The sequence below is a fragment of the Ursus arctos genome, unplaced genomic scaffold (genome assembly GCF_023065955.2).
Source record: "Ursus arctos isolate Adak ecotype North America unplaced genomic scaffold, UrsArc2.0 scaffold_7, whole genome shotgun sequence".
NCBI classification, from domain to species: Eukaryota; Metazoa; Chordata; class Mammalia; order Carnivora; family Ursidae; genus Ursus; species Ursus arctos.
The window spans coordinates 51474845-51494509 of record NW_026623089.1 but is presented as its reverse complement, the minus strand read 5'-3'; the positions used below and the strand labels follow the sequence as shown (position 1 = coordinate 51494509).

The window sequence follows — 19665 nt, the reverse complement described above, 5'->3', positions numbered from 1 at the left end:
TCTGCTGACTCCTTTTCCCAAACCTCTGGACATGGGAAAGGCATCCCCAGCTTAAAAAGAAAATCTCTATAATTTCTAGCTACTACTTTTCCCCTCCTTCCTTTCATCTTCTAACTTCTTGAATTTATATTCACCTACTTCCCTAATCACTCATTTACTCCACAATTCATTATAATTTGAATCCACTCCATTAGCTCACTGATATTGCTATGTAAAAGTTAATAACCTCCCTATTTTCAGATTCAATGAAAACTTTTCAAATTTTGTTTTCTTTTTCCCCAGTTTTATTGAGACATAATTGACATACATCACTGTGTAAGTTTAAGGCATACAGCATAATGGTTTGATAGACATATATTGTAAAATAATTACCACAATAAGTTTAGTTAGTATCCATCATCTCAAATGGACACAATAAAAATAAAAAGGAAAAAAAAGAAAAAATTTTTTCTTGTGATAAGAACTCTTAGGATTTACTTTTTTAACAACTTTCACATGTATCATACAACAGTGTTCTCTTTAGTCACCATGCTGTACATTATATGCCTAGTACTTGTTTATTCTGCAACTCGAAGTTTATACCTTTGACCACTTTGTTCCAATTCCCTCTCCCCATGAACTCCTAGGAATATTTGACGTTGTTGACTACTTTGTCTTCTTAAAAGTCTCTTCCCTTAGCTTCCGTGATACCACTGTCTTCTGGCTCTTTTGCCTCTTTAACAATTCACTTATCTCCTCCATTAGTTCTTTTACTCATTTATCCTTTAAATGCGGGGGTTTGATAGGCTCCACTGACAGCTCACTTCTCTCTTGACTCGTGTTTTTCTCAGCAGCTTCATCTAGGACCATAGTTTAACTAGCATCTACGGGCATATCTTCTCTTTTGTGCCTCACAGATACTGTTTTTCTTGTTTTCTGTTTTTTTACAAATTGAAGGTTTGTGGCAACTCTAATAGCATTTGCTCACTTTGTGTCTCTGTGTCACATTTGTGTAATTGTTACAATAATTCAAGCTTTTTCATTGTTAATTATATTTGTTATGGTGATCTGTGATCTGTGGTTAGGACTCACTGAAAGCTCTGATGATGGTTAGCATTTTTTAGCAATACAGTATTTTTTAACTAAGGTATGTACATTGTTTTTCTAGACATAATGCTATTGCACACATAATAGACTACAGTATGGTGTAAACTTTTATATGCACTGGGAAACCAAAAAATTCATTTGACTCACTTTATTGTGATATTTGCTTTATTGTGGTGGTCTGGAACCAAACTGTCCATATCTCCAAGGTATGCCTGTATATATATATACTCATGGCTCCCCAAATCTTATTTCTAGCTCAGATCTCTCTCTTGAGAAGAACCCCACAAGAACCAATGTTCAAAAGTGATTTCAACATACCTGTCTTCTACCAAATTCACTTGTGTTGTATTTCCTGTCCTGGTTAATTGTACTACCAGTTACCTAGTCATTGAGCCTTAAACTTAAGAATCTTTGACCCCGGGGCGCCTGGGTAGCGCAGTCGTTAAAGCGTCTGCCTTCGGCTCAAGGCGTGATCCTGGCGTACCGGGATCGAGTCCCACATCAGGCTCCTCCGCTAGGAGCCTGCTTCTTCCTCTCCCACTCCCCCTGCTGTGTTCCCTCTCTCACTGGCTGTCTCTCTGTCACATAAATAAATAAAATCTTTAAAAAAAAAAAAAAGAATCTTTGACCCCTTTATTACTACATAATAACCAATTAACACCACCAGTTTCACCATATCTAACCCATCTGACATACTGTTATCAGACTGTTTTTCATAAAATGTAGATCTGATCGTATTATTCCACTTATAAAAGAATTAAATTTATTGCTTCCAAATGCTAATAAGGGAAAAAGTCAAAACTTCTTTGTGTGGTATATAAGGCTTCCATCCACATTCTCAATCCCCCTACCAGGAACTGATCCCTGGCTTCACCTCCTACTTCTATGTCCCTTAACCACTTCAACCTCTACTCCTAAACTATATCAGTTTCTGTATATGCCATACACTTCCAAGCTTCCAAGTTTTTGTGATGGTCCCTATGACTCAAATGCTCTGAAACATCCACCTGGAGAAGTTTTTAGCCTTCAAGCTCAAGCCACAGGTCTTCTGTGAATCCTTTCCTGACAGATCTCAGGGTGAAGTTGATCACTCTTTCTTTAGGCATCCCCTAACCTTGCTCTTACCATGGACACGTCCCTATCACAGCACTTACCTCACCCTACTGCACTTATTTGTATTTCATGCCTCTCTTCTCTACTAGACAGGGATTCCTTGGGGTCATGAGGCAAAAATAATTACTATCTCATGCTCAATTCTCAAGGCAATTTATCCAAATCATCTGTGTCCAAGGTGGGATTGTTTCCATAATTCTAGGATATCGGACACTCCTCACCTTCCTCTTCCAGAAAGGCTGGACCAGGTGAAAAAAAAAGTGATGGTGACAGAGAAGAAAACAACAGTAAAGGAAAAAGCAAATAGAATAGAAGGCTTGAGGAAGCATGGCTGCTTAGAGACTACCAAGGGCACAAAAAGACTTTGATTTTTGTCATTGTTTTCAAATAAACCACAACTGTATACATTTAAAAATGAGCAAATGAAGACAAGATATAAGCTGTACAAATACAGATAGAAGCAGACAAATGGGAGAAGAGCAGGCTATCAGTCAAATAGAAAAGGTATGTTTGGGGGCACCTGGGTGGCTCAGTGGGTTAAGTGTCCAACTCTCGATTTGGGTTCATGTCATGATCCCAGGTTACGATCTCGAGCCCTGTGTGGGGCTCTGCAATGGGCAGGGAGCCTGCTTGGGAGTCTCTCTCTTTCTCTCCCTCTCTCCCTCTCCTTCTGTCCCTACTCACCCCCTTCTCTAAAAAGAAAAAAGAAAAGGCATGTTTGAAGTGTCACTGTCATTCAGGTATAATATCTGAAAGCTCATAATATTTCTTAGTTTTGATTGCCGATCACAGAGAGCAAACTGAGAATTGCACACATTCACAGAATAAATGAAATGATGATTTTTGTTTTATAATTTAATTAGCTGATTTTATATATTTCTTTTATCCATCACATTTATGACAGTTACGAAAGCTATTATGCCAGGGAGTCGAATTATTCTCCCTTGTTCTCCCCAAAATTAGTTTTATAATTTAGGCAGTTTCTTATTCACCTTTGTCAGAGCCTAGCACAGAGTAGACACCTCATAAGTGTTTGCTGAATGAAGGAGGAAAGGAAGCAAGGAAGGAAGGAATCATTCAGAGACCCTGATGTCCTATGGAGAAAAGGAAGGGCTCTTAGTTCTTGAACACTTACCTGGTTTAAGGCCACATGCATCTGATCCACCAAGAACACATAGAGCTCACTAATAAATGTCTGCAGTTCCTCCTGGCTTTCAAACGATGTCGTCTTCAAATACTTCTCTCTCACAATCTTTACTACAGCATGCTGGAAGAGACACAGATCATCCATTTGATTACAAAGTTCAGCACCAGGCTGACAACACAGGCCTCCCTTGAGCTTCTGCTCTAAGGCTCATCAGAACTTCAGAAAGTGATTGATTTCTCCCTTGGTAGCTGCTAAAATGTCAGCTCTCTGATGGACTTCTTTTCTTGACGTCATCACTAATATGGTCAATGCAGAACTCATATCATAGGAAGAGAGCCATAAAACTAAACAACACCTAAGCATTAGGTTTATGGATTACATCTCTCATGGTGACCACACAATACAAAAGGAAAAGGCTTGACTTAACAGTCTAGAGGATGGAATTCTTGTTCTAATCCTGCCACTATATAATCTCAAAAATTAAATTTACTACTACATTGTCCTCATTTGTTATATGGATGTTACTTCTGGTCTTATTATCTTACTTCAGAAGATGATTGAGAAGCCAAAGAAATATAACAGGTAGGTGGTGAAGCTTAAAATGCTGTACAAATAACATACTGCTATAGCCATGACAGCTTTTCCCCCTTCAGCTAACATTACTGCCAGGTTTTGTACAAAGCACTTTCCATGCATCATATTATTTAATTCTCATAATGATCCCATGTGATAGTATTAGTATTATTCCTCATCGTTACAAAAAATTAAAGTTCAGAGAAGTAAAGTCATTTGACCATCCAGCTAGTAATGGTAGAACCAGGAATCAAACTAAGTTGTGACTATGCCACCTACTAAGAAGAGCTCCTCGCCTCCATGGGCGTCAGTTGTTTTTCACCTTATTACTTCCATGTGCTTTCTTTGTATCTGTTAAGTGCAGTATGGGACACATAGTAAATGTGCACAGAGAGGCAATCCAGTGGAGCAGTTAAGAATGTGAATTCTGGGGGCGCCTGGGTGGCTCAGTGGTTAAGCGTCTGCCTTCGGCTCAGGGCGTGATCCCGGCGTTCTGGGATCGAGCCCCACGTCAGGCTCCTCCGCTATGAGCCTGCTTCTTCCTCTCCCACTCCCCCTGCCTGTGTTCCCTCTCTCGCTGGCTGTCTCTATCTCTGTCAAATAAATAAATAAAATCTTTAAAAAAAAAAAAAAAGAATGTGAATTCTGGAGCAAGAAGGCTGCCTGAATTTGAGTCCCATCTTTAACCTTTACTAGTTCTATGACTTTGGGGAAATTACTTAACCAATTAATATTGCATTTCTCCACCTGTAAAGTGAGAGACATCTCCCTCATAGGGTCGTTGTTAGGATTAAATTAGTAAAATATGAAGCATTTAAAGATTTGTCTGGCGTATAGCAAACAATGAATGTTAACCATTATTATGTAGGAAATTATTATTAAGTAAATATTTCTCAAATCTTAGTGATTCTGTGCACTATGGAAAGGTAGGTAATGGGAGACAGAAAATTAGTCATGAAATCAGTACCAGGTTCAGAGTTTCTGCCTGCTACAGCAACATGAAAACTGGCTCAAAATCTGGCCTAGCCTCAAGTAAAGCCTTAATTTCTTAAAAGCTCACACTTGGAATGAATACTGAACCATTCCAAGGCTTTGCACAAGTGGAGCTTCTCATATTCTATCAGATGGAACATAACTCTTAGTACCAATAGCAAGAATGGTGGAAGCATAGCTGAACATGACCAGAGAAAAACTAAGAATTAGGAATGTAGAGAAGATGCTTCATAACAATCCGTTGAACAACTAAATGAATATTTACCTTGAGTTGCTCTTTGAAAGCGAAGTATTTTCCAGAGCAGTTAAGTTCATAGTTGAGCAGGCATTTCTGCTCCTCCATGGTTTCACTATCCATATCACTCCCCAGTTTGGTCACCTGTTTTCCAAACATCCGATGATACTCATCCAGAATAGCTCTAGAAATATTCTTGATCTGCATGTGGTAGTCACTCACCGCCTTGGAAAATATAAAATATCTGGTAAAGACGCCTCAAAGAGATCAAGATATATAATGGACGTCTGAAACTGGATTGGGTTTTACATTCAATAATGCTTAGGTATAAATTGCCTTTTACTTTTCAGCTCAGAGACTACCAGCCAAAGATTAAACACTGTTCACTATTCATTGTATGTCACTGGTCACAAACAGAACCAGGAAGAGAAACATGTGAAGCTACAATTTTTCACCCCTTCTAGAAAATATACTGAAGAGTCCATGCCTTATTTTCAAGTGGGTGTATTCAATACCTTATCACTTATAGTTTCACCTTGGCTTTGGCACTTGCCTTCTGAGCTCCTCCTGATCGACGGGTAAGAGGTGGCCTTGGAGGAATCATTTCCTTGACCCTGTACCAGAAAAAAATGACAAACACAAACACAAACTTTATTATCTGCAGATTTATGTTCTCTTATTCCTATTTCCAAAGGGCCTGTATGGGAGAGATCTAAGTTCTGTTCCCACATCACATTTGAGCACTGCAATTCTCTCATGTAAATGCCTAGATGTGAACCATAGAATAGTATACAGCTATGGACTAGATAGGAAAGAAGCCAGGAAGCAGCTACTCAGAAAGTAGCTAAGTTGTACTTTTGGCTGATTGGAGCCCTAGTTTTACTCTTATGCATTTTTTAAAACTGCTGTTGCACTCAAGAGACTGCTTGACTCGGGAATTCGCAAGAAATGGGTGTTAGGATTTTAGATTCACTCTGTAGAGTCTCTGAAAGAATGAAGTTTTGGAAATCTAAATGGTACAGGCAAGTGAATGCTTTTCTTTCCTCTCCATCTAGGATAAAAAGTGTCCCCTTGGTACATATAACTTATGACTGCATTAAATTACAATAATGATATCAGACATAGTACACATATTTTGTTACTGCCAACCTACTTATGCCAAAACTTCTACCTTTCATTTTCAGGAGACTTTACAAAAACGAGAGGAAATTAAATTCTTAGCTCTTCCTCCTTATAGTTTCAGATTCCTTCTGAAGTATATAGTACTGCCTTAAAGTTTACAATCAAATTTACAAATTCAGCTTTTCTTTAATAGGTCCTATGTAATTGTATACCTCTGCTCATTATTTCTAATTTTAGTTATATTTATTTTAATAGGTTATATATCCTCTGATTCAAAACTTATGAGGTATGAAACAATATATACTAAATTGTCTTCTTGTCCTCAACTTTGTTGACAACCTTGTAGTCCAGCCACGCAATTTCCTCTCCAGAGACAATGTTATTTATTCACTCATTCAAAATATATACTGAGTACCCATCCATCAGGCACTTTTTTAAGTGTTGGGGATGAAGCATTAAACAAATTAGACAAAAATTCTTGCCCTGATGGAGCTTATATTCTAGTGGGGAAAGAAAGACAATAATTAAGATAAATATGTTAGTGATATGTGCCATGGAGAAAAATAATGCAGGAAGGCAGACAGACTATGTTGGGGGCTAAGGTGGTGGAGTAGGGAAACACATTTCATCAAGACACTTACTGAGATGGTAACATTTGAGTAAAGACCTCAGGGTAGTGAGGAAGCAAGTTGTGTAGATATCTGGCATAAGGAAAGTACAGGCAAAGGGAACAGAAAGTGTAAAGGCCTGGCTGCAATAGCGTGCCTGGCATGTGTGAAGAACAGCAGGAAGTCAAGTATGGCTGGACAGAAAAAGTGAGAGCAAAGTACATACACAATATTTAGGCCCTTGTAAGCCATTAAAAGGATTCTGGCCTTTCTTCAGTGTGCCAGGGAGTCACTAGTAGCTTCTGAGCAGAGGAGTTAGTTACATGAGTTGACCTCCATTTTAACACAATCAGTATAGAATGCTGTATTAAGAATAAATTGTCCAAATGTCCATCAACTGAAGAATGGGGGAAAAACATGGTATACCCATAGAGTGAAATATTATTCAACAACAAAGAAATGAAGTACTGATACATGCTACGGTATGGATGAACCTTGACAGCATTATGTTAAATGAAAGAAGCCAGTCACAAAGACTACATACTGTATGATTTCATTTATATGAAATGTCCAAAGCTGGAAAATCTATACAGAGAAAAAGTAGATACATGGTTTCCTAGGGCTGGGGGATTCTGGGTGAGTGGTTGGCATGAGGGTTGGGAGGAAATGTAGAGTGACTGCTAAAATGTATGCAGTTTCTTTTAGGGGTAAGAAAAATGTTATAAAGTTGATTGTGATGAAGGCTGTACAACTCTATGAGTATACTAAAACCACCGAATTGTACAGTTTAAATGGGTGAAGTGAATGGTATGTGGACTATATCTCAATAAAGCTGTTACTTTAATAATATCTCAATAAAGCTTGTGAGAATTAAATATATGAATTCAGGAGAGAGGTCCAAGGTTGATATATAAATTTGGAAGCCATCAGCACGTAGATGGTAGTTAGAACCATGAGACTAGATGAAAAAACCAAGGGAATAAATGTAAATTGAAAAGAGGTCCAAGGACTGAGCTCTGAAAGACTCCAACATTGAGAGGCTAGAGAGATAAAGAAGGCCAGAGGAAGAGGAATAAAACCAAGAGAGTATAGTATCTTGAGAGCCTGGTAAAGAAAGTGCTTCAAGGAGGACTGAGTCATTAAACACTAATAACATGTCTCAATGACCCTGAAAACAGACTATTGGATTTAATAATGCAGGAGTCACTAATGGCCTTGCTAAGAACTTCATCTGTAAAGAAGTTACTGGAAGTGAATTACTAGGTTAAAAGACACATGCTTATGTATTTTAATAGCTAGTATGACATTGTCCTCCACAGGAATTTTACCAACTTATACTCTCACTAGTTACAATGAGAGGATCTATTTCTAATGTGCTCATCAACAACCTAATGAGTTATTAAGCTTTTTTGATCTTCTACAATTAAATAAAGGTATTTAAGGGTAGTTTTAAATTTGTATTTCTTTTATTATAAAAGTAATTGAGCTTTACTTCATGTTTAAGAATACATTAAATTTATATATGTTATTATACATTGACATAGATTCAGCAATTAGGTACATATATGTCTCAGCCAGGAACCAGAGGCAAACCATCTTTTATGAATATTGGGTCTGATATTCTAACGCTGCCATTCTAATTTGCCTTTGCTCTATAATATTGTCATTTGGGCTAGCTTGGAGGAGAAATCTACCTTCTACCTCCCTACAGCCAAAGAAAAACTTACAGGTAATAACCATATCTCATTAAAAAGTCTAAGAATAGGGGCACCTGGGTGGCTCAGGTCCCTATCTCAGGGTGGTGGGATGGAGCCCCGCATCAGGCTCTGGATTCAGCAGGGGGTCTACTGGAGATTCTCTCTCTCTCTCTCTGCCACTCCCCACTGGGCTTTCTCTCTCTCTTTCTCTCAAATAAATAAATAATTCTTTTAAAAATAAAATAAAAAAATAATACTGTACTGCATATTTGAGGGGCACCTGGCTGGCTCAGTTGGAAGAGCATGTGACTCTTGATCTCAGGGTCATGAGTTCAAGCCCCATGTTGGGTATAGAAATTACTAAAAAAAAAAAACATAAAATTTAAGAAAAACAAAAAAATAATATTGTATTTGCATATTTGAAAGTTGCTAAAAGAGTAGAACTTAAAAGCTCTGTTAACAAGAAAAAAATTATTGTATAACTCTGTATGAGGACAGATATTAACTAGACTTATTGTGGTAATCATTTCACAGTGTATACAACTATTGAATCATTATGTTGTATACCTGAAACTAATAAATGTTATTTCAATTATACTTCAATTAAAAAATTACAAAAAATTGCACCTACATTTGCTATAAAACTTTCATTAAGCATGCTGTTATTTTGTCATTCAGTATTCCCTATGTAAAAGTTCAAATGAGAAATCTGTTTTAGAAATTAATGCCAGGGAGATATCTGATCTCTTTTGGAACTAGCATGGGTCCTCCTTTAGGATTAGAGCTGCATAATTTATAGGACTTCCCTTTTTGTTAAACAACTAAGATTTGATGCTTACTTGTGAAAATTCTATTTAACACTTTCTTCCTCTTTGTTTCCATGGCTTGAGTTTTTAACTTTCTATTTCTGGATTATTAATTTCATTTTATTTTCAAAAGAAGACTTCCAAATGACTAATATGTGAAAACATGTTTAATCTCACTAAAACATTTATAATGTGGATTAAAATTAAAATGAGAGGGGCGCCTGGGTGGCACAGCGGTTAAGCGTCTGCCTTCCGCTCAGGGCGTGATCCCGGCGTTGTGGGATCGAGCCCCACATCGGGCTCATCCGTTGTGAGCCTGCTTCTTCCTCTCCCACTCCCCCTGCTTGTGTTCCCTTTCTCGCTGGCTGTCTCTATCTCTGTCAAATAAGTAAATAAAATCTTTAAAAAAAAAAAAAATTAAAATGAGAAACTTTCTTCCCCTGTCCAAATAGCAAATATAAAAAAGTATTGTGTTGGTGACTGTATGAAGAAAGATCAGGCTCATACATCACTTGTGGAACTGCAAGTTTTTGGAAGGCAATTTGGGGATATTTATCAAAAGCCTTAAAAATATCTGTAATAAATAATCTCCAAGATAAAAGCTATTGTTTCCTTTCATCCTGCACTGAGCATAGTGTTCCTCGCATCAAAAGGTGAAGTCTAGACATCAGCAAAATGATAGAGTGTAAAACTTTAAACTCCCATCCCACCATAGAAACATTGACAATAACAACCAGAAACTGTCATAACCAACTCTGACAGAACTGTGGAAGACAGTCAAAAGTTTACAGCAACCAAATGAATACTGAACCAAGAAAAAGGCAACTATAATACTGGGCAAGATTTGTGACATTTTTACTTGTACTTGCCTCACCCCATTCCCAGCTCATTGGCAATATTGAAAATGGCAACCTGCATTTCCAGTGTGGCACACTGGGCTCTGATTTTGGAGAAGCAGAGCAGACCTTGTTCACAAGTTACTGCATTTGTTCTAATCTATCTGGGGCTACCTGAATGACTGACATAAGGCACTCAATTCTGTTTCTCTTATCTTGAACTCCACTCACGGTAGAAAACTAGCAGGTGCGCATTACTCAAAAACATTGTAAGGTTATCAAAAACCCATAGCTCTGTGGGACAAAAGATTATGGTTAAGATACAACAAACCACCTAAGGCCTAGAAAGAAAAGCCAGACAGTTTCTTTGGGAAATTAGGGTATTCAAAAGTACTTGTACAGAAGAATTTAGAAAGCCTCACACATGCTCAGGACAGGATACATGTTCAGAAAAGACCTGAGTAGACCCTAAGCTTCCACCACTGACTGATCTATAGTCCTAGTGCAAGCAGGAAGTGAAGGCTGAGGCAGAATTATAAACAGCCTAGTTAAATGTTTAAAAAAATGCTCCAGGGGCACCTGGATGGTCAGTCAGTTAAGTGTCCAATTCTGATTTTGGCTCAGGTCATGATCTCAGGGTCATGGGATTGAGCCCTTCCTCAGGCTCTCTGCTCAGCAAGGAGTCTGCTTCTCTCCCTCTCTCTGTGCTCCTCCCCCTGCTCACACATGCTCTCTCTCTCTAAAAATAAATAATCTTAAAAAAAAAAGAATGTTCCAGCATGTAGTCATCCACAAAAACAAAAACAAAAAATTTTTGTTTTATTTTTGTTTAGTTGTTTGATTATATTAAGATCCTGGCATTCAAGAAACTCTCAATCAAAACACTGGCTGAACACAACCTACAACTTCAACAATTAAGAACAGCAAACACTGGAGGCACCTGGGTGGCTCACTCGTTAAGTGTCTGCCTTTGGCTCAGGTCATGATTCCAGGGTTCTGGGATTGAGCCCTGCATCTGGCTCCTAGCTCAGCGGGAAGCCTGCTTCTCCCTCTCCCACTCCTACTGCTTGTGCTCCCTCTCTCGCTGCCTCTCTCTCTGTCAAATAAATGAACAAACAAAATCTTAAAAAAAAAAAAAAAAAAAAAAGAACAGCAAACACTGGGGAAGGGGAAAATCTGATTTCCAAACTTCCCACTTTATAATATCAAACTGTCCAGTTTTCAACAACAAAAAAAATCACCCAATGTATTAAAAAAACATAAAAATATGGCTCTTTAAAAAGAAAAAAAAATGATGGAAATTGTCCCTGAAGAAGCCCAGACACTGGACCGGATACAAAAAGATGTGAAATAAAGCAACTTACTTATGCTAAAAGAGTTAAAGGAAACCACAAACAAAGGATTAAGAGAAATCAGGAAAATGATATATAAACAAAATAAGAATAGAATATCAGTAAAGAGATAGAAATTTTTAAAAGAACCAAATAGAAAGTCTATAGTTGAAAAGTACAATAACTCAAATGAAAAATTTACTAGAGGGTTCAACAGATTTGGTCAGGCAAAAGAAAAAATGAGCAAACTTGAAGATAGGATAATTGAAATTACCTGGTCTGAGGAACAGAAAGAAAAACAAACAACAAAAAAGTAAAAAGGGCCGAAAATCTGTGGGACACCATCAACGTACACAATTTGTATGACGAACATACACCTTATGGGAATCCCAGAAGGAGAAGAGAGAAGGAAAGGGGCAGAAAGACATGCATCTATACATCCAAGAAGCATAACAATTTCCAAGCACAATAAACTTGAAGAGATCTATACTAAGACAAATTGTAGTCAAATTGTCAGAAGTCAAAGACAAGAGAAAAACTCAAAAAGCAGTGAGAGGAGTGCCTTGTCACATAAGATAAACAGATAATTTCAATAATGTCAGTAAGACTAACACAAGCCATGGAGGCCAGAAGGTACTAGGGTAACATATTTAAAGTTTTGAAAGAAAAAAATGCCAAACAAAAATTCTACATACAGCAAATTACCCTTCAAGAATGAAGAAAAAATTAACAAAATAAACAAAAACGAAGAGTCTATTAGTAAGATCTAATCTATAAGAAATGCTAAAGGGAGCCCTTCAGGCTGAAATGAAAGGACACTAGTCAGTAACTAGAAAGTAACTGAAGAAATAAGGAACACTGGTAAAGGTATATATGAAAGCCAGTATTATTGTACTTTTGGTTTGTTAACTCCTCTTTACTTGTTTTTAGAAGGTAAATGCATAAAATAGTAGTTAGAAATCTTTGCTAATAGGCACAAAATGTCTAAAAATACAATCTGTGACAGGGTCACCTGGGTGGCTCAGTTGGTTGAGCGTTTGACTCTTGATTTTGGCTCAGGTCATGATCTCAGGGTGGTGAAATCAAGCCTCCCATCTGGCTCTACAGGGACATTACTCCCCATTTTATAGAGATAAAAAGAATAATAAGAGAATACCATGAACAATTGTAAATCAACAAATTGGATAACCTAGAAGAAATGGATAATCTTCTAGAAACACAATCAAAACACTGTGGTACAATATAAAAACCATTTTCAAAAATTACATTTATTTATATGTGACATGGGTGTGTATGTTTATGGTGTGTGTATATAATATAGAAACTTCACTTTAACTCCAGAGGATATTTACCAGTTTTACTTTAAAAAACTTTAAGGCTATCACTGGGTGAGTAGAAATCTGAGTGTTTTTATATACTTGCTGATCTCAATTTTCTCAAAATCTTCATTTTTTAAATAATAAGTATATACTGCTTATGTAATAAGAAAACAACAGTAACAAAAGAAACTTCATCTGAGGGGAAAAAACAGGAAACTGTCTGCTACTTAGCCTAGGAAAACTGTATTTATGGGGACAATCTGAATTCCTTTTTTTATACCTAAAATGTTTTTGCAAAACGAGTATAAGAACCATTGCTACACACCTTCTGGCTAGTTCCTCTGGCATTCGCTTTGGAACCAAGGCTTTGTCCAGCTGAATTTCCAACACAATGTATGTCCCTGCTTCTACATATTGCTGTAAAGATATATTTCTTTAATTTATTCTTTCAATTAAAAACAGATATTTATGAACAAATCTAGTAACATAACATTCATAATACAAGTAAGAAAACTCCATATACAACTATATGTATACAGCATGATCTTGACTGTCAAAATATTTTTTTTAATTTTTTTAAAGATTTTTATTTATTTATTTGACAGAGATAGAGACAGCCAGCGAGAGAGGGAACACAAGCAGGGGGAGTGGGAGAGGAAGAAGCAGGCTCCCAGCAGAGGAGCCTGATGTGGGACTCGATCCCATAACGCCGGGATCACGCCCTGAGCCGAAGGCAGACGGTTAACGACTGAGCCACCCAGGCGCCCCAAAATATTTTTAATATAGAAAAATAGCTGGAAAGAAAATAGTAACAGTGGTTATCTCTTGTGGAAAAGCATTTTCAATTTTATTCTTGGAAACTTCTATCTCGGCTAAAGCACTATTTAACTTGTTCAATACTTTTCTTGGAACTGTTTTAAATGAATGCTATTCTTTCTATCTCCAGACTTTCTAAGTCCTGTGGAAATAGTCACATAATGTTCTGATATTCCCACTCACAGCATCCACATCACCACCTACCAACTGCAACCTGATGGACATTTCTACCCAGAATTTTGCCAACATCCTAAATACAACATGTCCCAAATTGAACTTATCATCTCCCTTACATTGACCTCTCTTTTGACTTTTCTCTTAATGATTTTGTCATCCTTCTAGAAGGTGAGGCTTGAAACCTGAGTTACCTTTAGCTTTTCTTCCTTAGCTCCTTCAAACTTCCTAATTCCAGATCTTGCCTTTTCAATTTTCTGACTTTCTTTACTACAACCTCTTCCCTAAATCAAACTGGCACTAACACTCATCTGTACTATAATAAAAACATATAAACTGATATTTGAAGCCCCCACCCATTCTCTCTTTTTCACATCCTTGCAAGAGTTCTGCCCTGAAATACATATAAGGTCTTATTTACACATGACTTAAAAACCTTTCATGTGAGTCTCCAAGATGAGGCTCAAGAGTCCCTCATCACCTATATAATGAAGCCCAAACTTTTAGCAAGCCTTTCAACAACAAACCTTTCTACAACTCAGTGCAGCCTCTCTCTCCTTTCTTACTTCCTTCTAGAATCTCTCCTTTCTTTTTCATTTCTCTACTTCATACACTAAATTAATTGGTATACTCCAAATTCTGCTACCTTCTTTGTGCCTTGACTCAAGCTATTCCCTGGCCCTGAAATGCCCACCCTCTCATCTTCATCTGGCAAAGTGTTCTCTTTATTTTTCACTACTTAGTGCAGATGCCACCTCTTCCATGTAGCCTTCTGAGAATGCTCCATCCTAGGAGTGATTAATCCGTCTTCTCTGAGCCCTCACAGCCCTTTTATTTGTACCTCTAGTATAGCATTCATCAAAATTCTATATTATGGTTAGTTATGTACCCATCTGTTTCACCCACCAGACTGCTGAGTTTCCTGAACGCAGATGAGTAAATGCTGCAGATCATAAATCTTTGCATCCCTCCTAGTGCATAATATAGTAAATTAATAAAAGACATAAACTTGTAATGTTAGAAAGGACCTTAAATTTAATTTGGTACTACCTGCTCATTTTAGAGAGTCTCAGCAAGACAAAGAAGTTTACCCAAAGTCATAAACTAGTCATGGCAAATATGGGATGGTAACTAAGATAATGAGCATTTTTCACAATATCATACTTAATTTTCCAACTCTTTATGCATAGTTACCTGTCCTTCTGGATTGTGGCTTAGAGAGGGTTCAACTTCCAAAGGAGTATCTGAGCTCTGAGATTTTATACTAGGTGCTTGCTGGAAGAAAATGAACACACCTCAAAAACTGAATTCTTACATGGTCTTCACAATATTAGGAACAATGATCATTATGTTGCAACAAAATGCAAACTAAACTGATGCAATTTGCCAGATAAGAAATCAGTTCAAGCCTCTGTAATGTAACAAAACTAGCAAAATCATCATCTTCTAAACAACCTACCAAATCCCCAGGCCTAAGCTTTCCTTCCATTTCCTTTTCTTTGACTGTTTTCTCTTCTTTCAGGTTCTTAGAAACAATAGGTTTAGACAATGGAGAATTAATTCCTCCTATTTTATTATTCTGAATCAAATGATGGCCAGTATCCCGGAACAAGCTAAATAAACATTTGGTCTGAAAATAAACAACAACAAAAAATGCAATGAATCACAAGCAAATGAGACAAATTTGAAAGAAACTCACATTATTCTTTCACATCATGTAGTTTTCTAGATAATCTCACCATTGTAGAACCAGAGGGAGATAGGGGAAATGAAAAACTTTACTGATTGCCATACTTGTTGAATAGGTAAAACCATCATAGGAAGTTAGCTGCCTGCCCTATTATTTAAATTATTATGAGGAACCCCTTCAAACGTGCCTGATTTTGGTGTTTCATAACTCTTTCTCCCAGAAAGCTTTTAATCTTTCATAACAATTTCAGATGAACTTTAAGTGGTAGAATTTATTTCTGTATAAGAAATATTATGTAATTACTACTGGCCTATCAACTATAATCAGAAAAATAAGGCAAATTTAGAGTTCAAACTAAAAACTTTGCATGAGAAAATTCAAACTTTAGGTAAATGACTGGAAAAGAATCTCATAACAAATTTTTTTTAATTAAACAACATGGATGAAATCTAAATACAATTTATGCTGAGTGAAAGAAGCCAGACCAAAAAACAAAGAGGGGAAGAGTGGTCAGATTTATGAGAGGATCACAGGGTACACAAGAAAACTTTGGGGGGGGGGCAGGTAATGGATATTTACATTATCTCAATGTATCTTGATATACATTATCTTGATTACAGTGATAGTTTCACTGATATACTATAAATATTCACATACATGTCTTTGTGTAAATGCAGGTTTTCAGTTTTCTTGGGTAAGTTCCTAAACATGATTTTCTGGGTTGTATGCTGAGTTAGTGTTTAACATAGATTTTCTGTATAGTTTTTCGACCAAGTATTGAGACCGGAATATTGAAATTTCTAAATGTTACCATCAGATTATCTATTTCGCCTTTCAAATATGTTGGATTTTGCTTCAAGTACTGTGAGGTTCTGTTGTTAGGTATGTATAAATTTATAATTTATATATTTATTATATACAATACTTCGTAAATTCTACCTTCCTAATTAATTGACCCTTTAATCACTCTGACATGCCACTCTATGTTGTTAGTAATACTTCCTTGAAGTCTCTTTTGTCTGATATAAATATAGCCACTCAGCTCTGTTACATTTTCCATTTGCATAGTATATCTTTTCCATCCTTTTACTATAATATAAGTGTATCTGAATCTAAGTGTGTCTGTTTTTAGACAGCATATTATTGAATCTTGATTTTTAAAAATCCGGTCTTGTAATCTCTATTCTTTCATTGGGGTGTTTAATGCTACTTACATATAAAGTTATTGTTGAAGTATTTACATGTATGTTTGCCATTTTGCTATTTGTTTTCTATATATTTTGTCTTTTTTGTTCTTCTGCTCTTCCTTTAAGTGCCTTCTTTTATGTTAAATATTTGTGATGCTCTCATTTAATTCCTTTGTTTATATATATATTTATATACACATATGTATTTGTGTATATGTATATGTACACACGATTTTCTTAGCCATCCTAACTAATCACAATCTATATCACATTGATACTAACTTAATTCTGGTATAATGTAGAAACTTTAGTGCACTGTAGTTCCATACTACTGTCCCTCCTTTCTGTTACCATTATCATATATATCAAATCTATACATGTTATAAACCCAACAATATAATTAATGCTTTATATAATGTCTTTCAAAGAAATTAAAAGTAAAAAAATATATTTCTAAAATCTTTTATATTAACTTAAACTTAACCATTTCTAGTGTTCTTCGTTTCTTCTGGTGGACTCACGTTAGCAATTGGTGCCATTTCCTTTCAAGCTGAAGAACTTCCTTTAGTGTTTCTTGCAAGACAAGTTTGTTGAGAGAAACTTAGTCACTTGCCTGAAGTCACCCAGCTAGTGAATGGCAGTTCCAGAATTCGAACTAGAGGCTGACTGACATCAAGGCCTATAACCTTTCAATTATGATACACTGTTTCCCTCAGATTCCTAAGAATATCTTCATGTAGTAAAATTTGGATAAAATTCTACTTATTTCCTTAAAATAGATTCTTAGAAGTAGGAATACTATGGAAAAAGATTTAAGTATTCTAAGCTTCTTAATACATACTGACAAAAAAATTTTTTTTGTAGACGGTTTGTACTAATTTACACTTCTAGGAGTGAATGAGAGTGGTTTTACCACACCTTTGCCACCCCTGGGCATTATCGTATTTTAAAGAATTGTCTAATTTTACAGATAAAATGATATTATTATTTTAATTTGCAATTCTTTGATTATAGATAAGGCCAAATGTTTCTTCTTATATTTATTCACCATTGGCATTCTTCTTTTGTGATCTGCTGTTTCATGTACTTTGCCCTTTAAAAAAAAAATTGGTGTATTTTTCTTAACCAATTTGATAAAGTGCTTTATATTTTAGGAATAATAGCCATCTTTCAGATATGTATTCAAATATTCCCCCAGTTTTTCAGTTACTTTGTAATTTTGTTTATGATGATTTCGTCTACATATAGAAGCTACTCACTTTTTGGCAATCTAAATCTTTTATATCTTTCATTGCTTTCAAGCCTAGGAAATCTTCCCTAAAATTGTATCTTTTAATTAATAGCCACTTCTACTTTTATATTCACATTTAACTATTTCAATAAACTCATTTGGAATTAATTTTGATCTATGCTATATGTAACATTCTGGCATTCTTTTTTTCCATTTAACTATTTACAAAACATTAACAATTATCTTTTTTAATGGACACATATTATATCATTTTTATTTATAATAATTTACTAAGTCTTTCTCTATTATTAGACATTTAAACCTATTTTTAGTTTTTACTATTAGAGATCCCAAAAAGCTTTTATTAATATGGAGTTTCTGATCCTATTAAATTATTTCCTTAAGATACATCCCTATAAGTGTGATTTCTGATTACAGGATACTTATATAGAAAGAATTTACTACTCAATTGTTTTATAAATAGATGATAGGTCTTTATGACTCTATTATTAAAAAATAGCTATCCTAATAATGATACAACAGTAATATGTTTTTGTTATTATTGTTGTATTTTACAAAGACTCACTTTCTCCTAAGAAACAACATGGTAAAACTGACTTTTTGTTTGGAGGTAAAATATATATATATATATACACATGTATACATATATATTTATATATATAAGATATATAAATATATGTATATACGTATATACATATATATCCTATATATATATTCCCTATTTAAGTGTAGACATATAGACATAGATGATAGATAGATAGATAGATAGATAAAAAGATAGATAGTTGATTTTAACATTTTAACACCTGAAAATGGAAAGAACCATATTGTAGCTCATTAATCAGCTCATTGATTTAAGTTTCTGCATACTTAACACAATAGACTTCTTTCATTATCCTAAAGATTGTGTATCTGACTTTGTTGAGTAAAACTGAAATATAATAAAGTACATATTTAAAGTATACGATTTGATTAATTTTGACACATGAATACACATGTGAAACCATGGCCACAATCAACATAACCAAAATTTCCCTCATCCCTAATTCTTTCCTCACACTCTTTTAAAATCCATCCTTCGCTCTATTCCTGTTCCCAAGCAACCACTGGTCTGCTTATGTCACTACATACTATTTTCCTAGAATTCTATTTAAATGGAATCATACATTATGTACTCTCTTTTATCTGGCTTCTTTCATTTAGCATAATGCATTTGAGATTCATCCATGTTGCATGTATCAATAGTTCATTCCTTTTTTACCACTAAGTAGTATTTCACTATATTGATATACAACAAAATCTGTTTTTCTGTTCACTTACTGATGGAGATTCAGGTTGTTTCCAGCTTTTGGTTTTTCATTATCCTAAAGTTTTTAAGGTTCAATGACAGAATGACTGCAAGGTGCTATATTTAACATCCTAGTATACCAACTGGCTCCAAATTTCAATTGCAAAGATGTGTATGCTAAAGATGTAAATAAACACATACATAAAGGATAAATTAGGATAATACCTTCTATACAATTTTTTTCTTACCTTTTCATAGACTGTACTGTCTAGGTAAGGGTAAACATGAAAAGCTCCCCGAATCCTCTTCACACCTGGATACAGCAACGGGACCATATTAACATAAGCCACACCATGAAATGAAAGCTGACTTTCATCATCAGCCTAAAGGAA

At 35.6% G+C, this 19665-nt stretch overlaps 1 protein-coding gene across 2 annotated transcripts in view; it reads right to left on the bottom strand.

The window, feature by feature from the left end:
• Positions 1–19665, bottom strand: part of CFAP70 (cilia and flagella associated protein 70) — a 101696-nt gene that overhangs the window by 46319 nt on the left and 35712 nt on the right. For both annotated transcript variants that reach the window (XM_026504460.4, XM_048219252.2), the window contains exons 10-16: positions 19522–19656; positions 15316–15486; positions 15051–15131; positions 13192–13283; positions 5701–5761; positions 5178–5372; positions 3335–3466 (exon numbers count right to left, since the gene is read on the bottom strand). In XM_026504460.4, coding sequence (XP_026360245.1) covers positions 3335–3466; positions 5178–5372; positions 5701–5761; positions 13192–13283; positions 15051–15131; positions 15316–15486; positions 19522–19656 — 867 coding nt within the window. The remainder of the gene's footprint in view (positions 1–3334; positions 3467–5177; positions 5373–5700; positions 5762–13191; positions 13284–15050; positions 15132–15315; positions 15487–19521; positions 19657–19665) is intronic.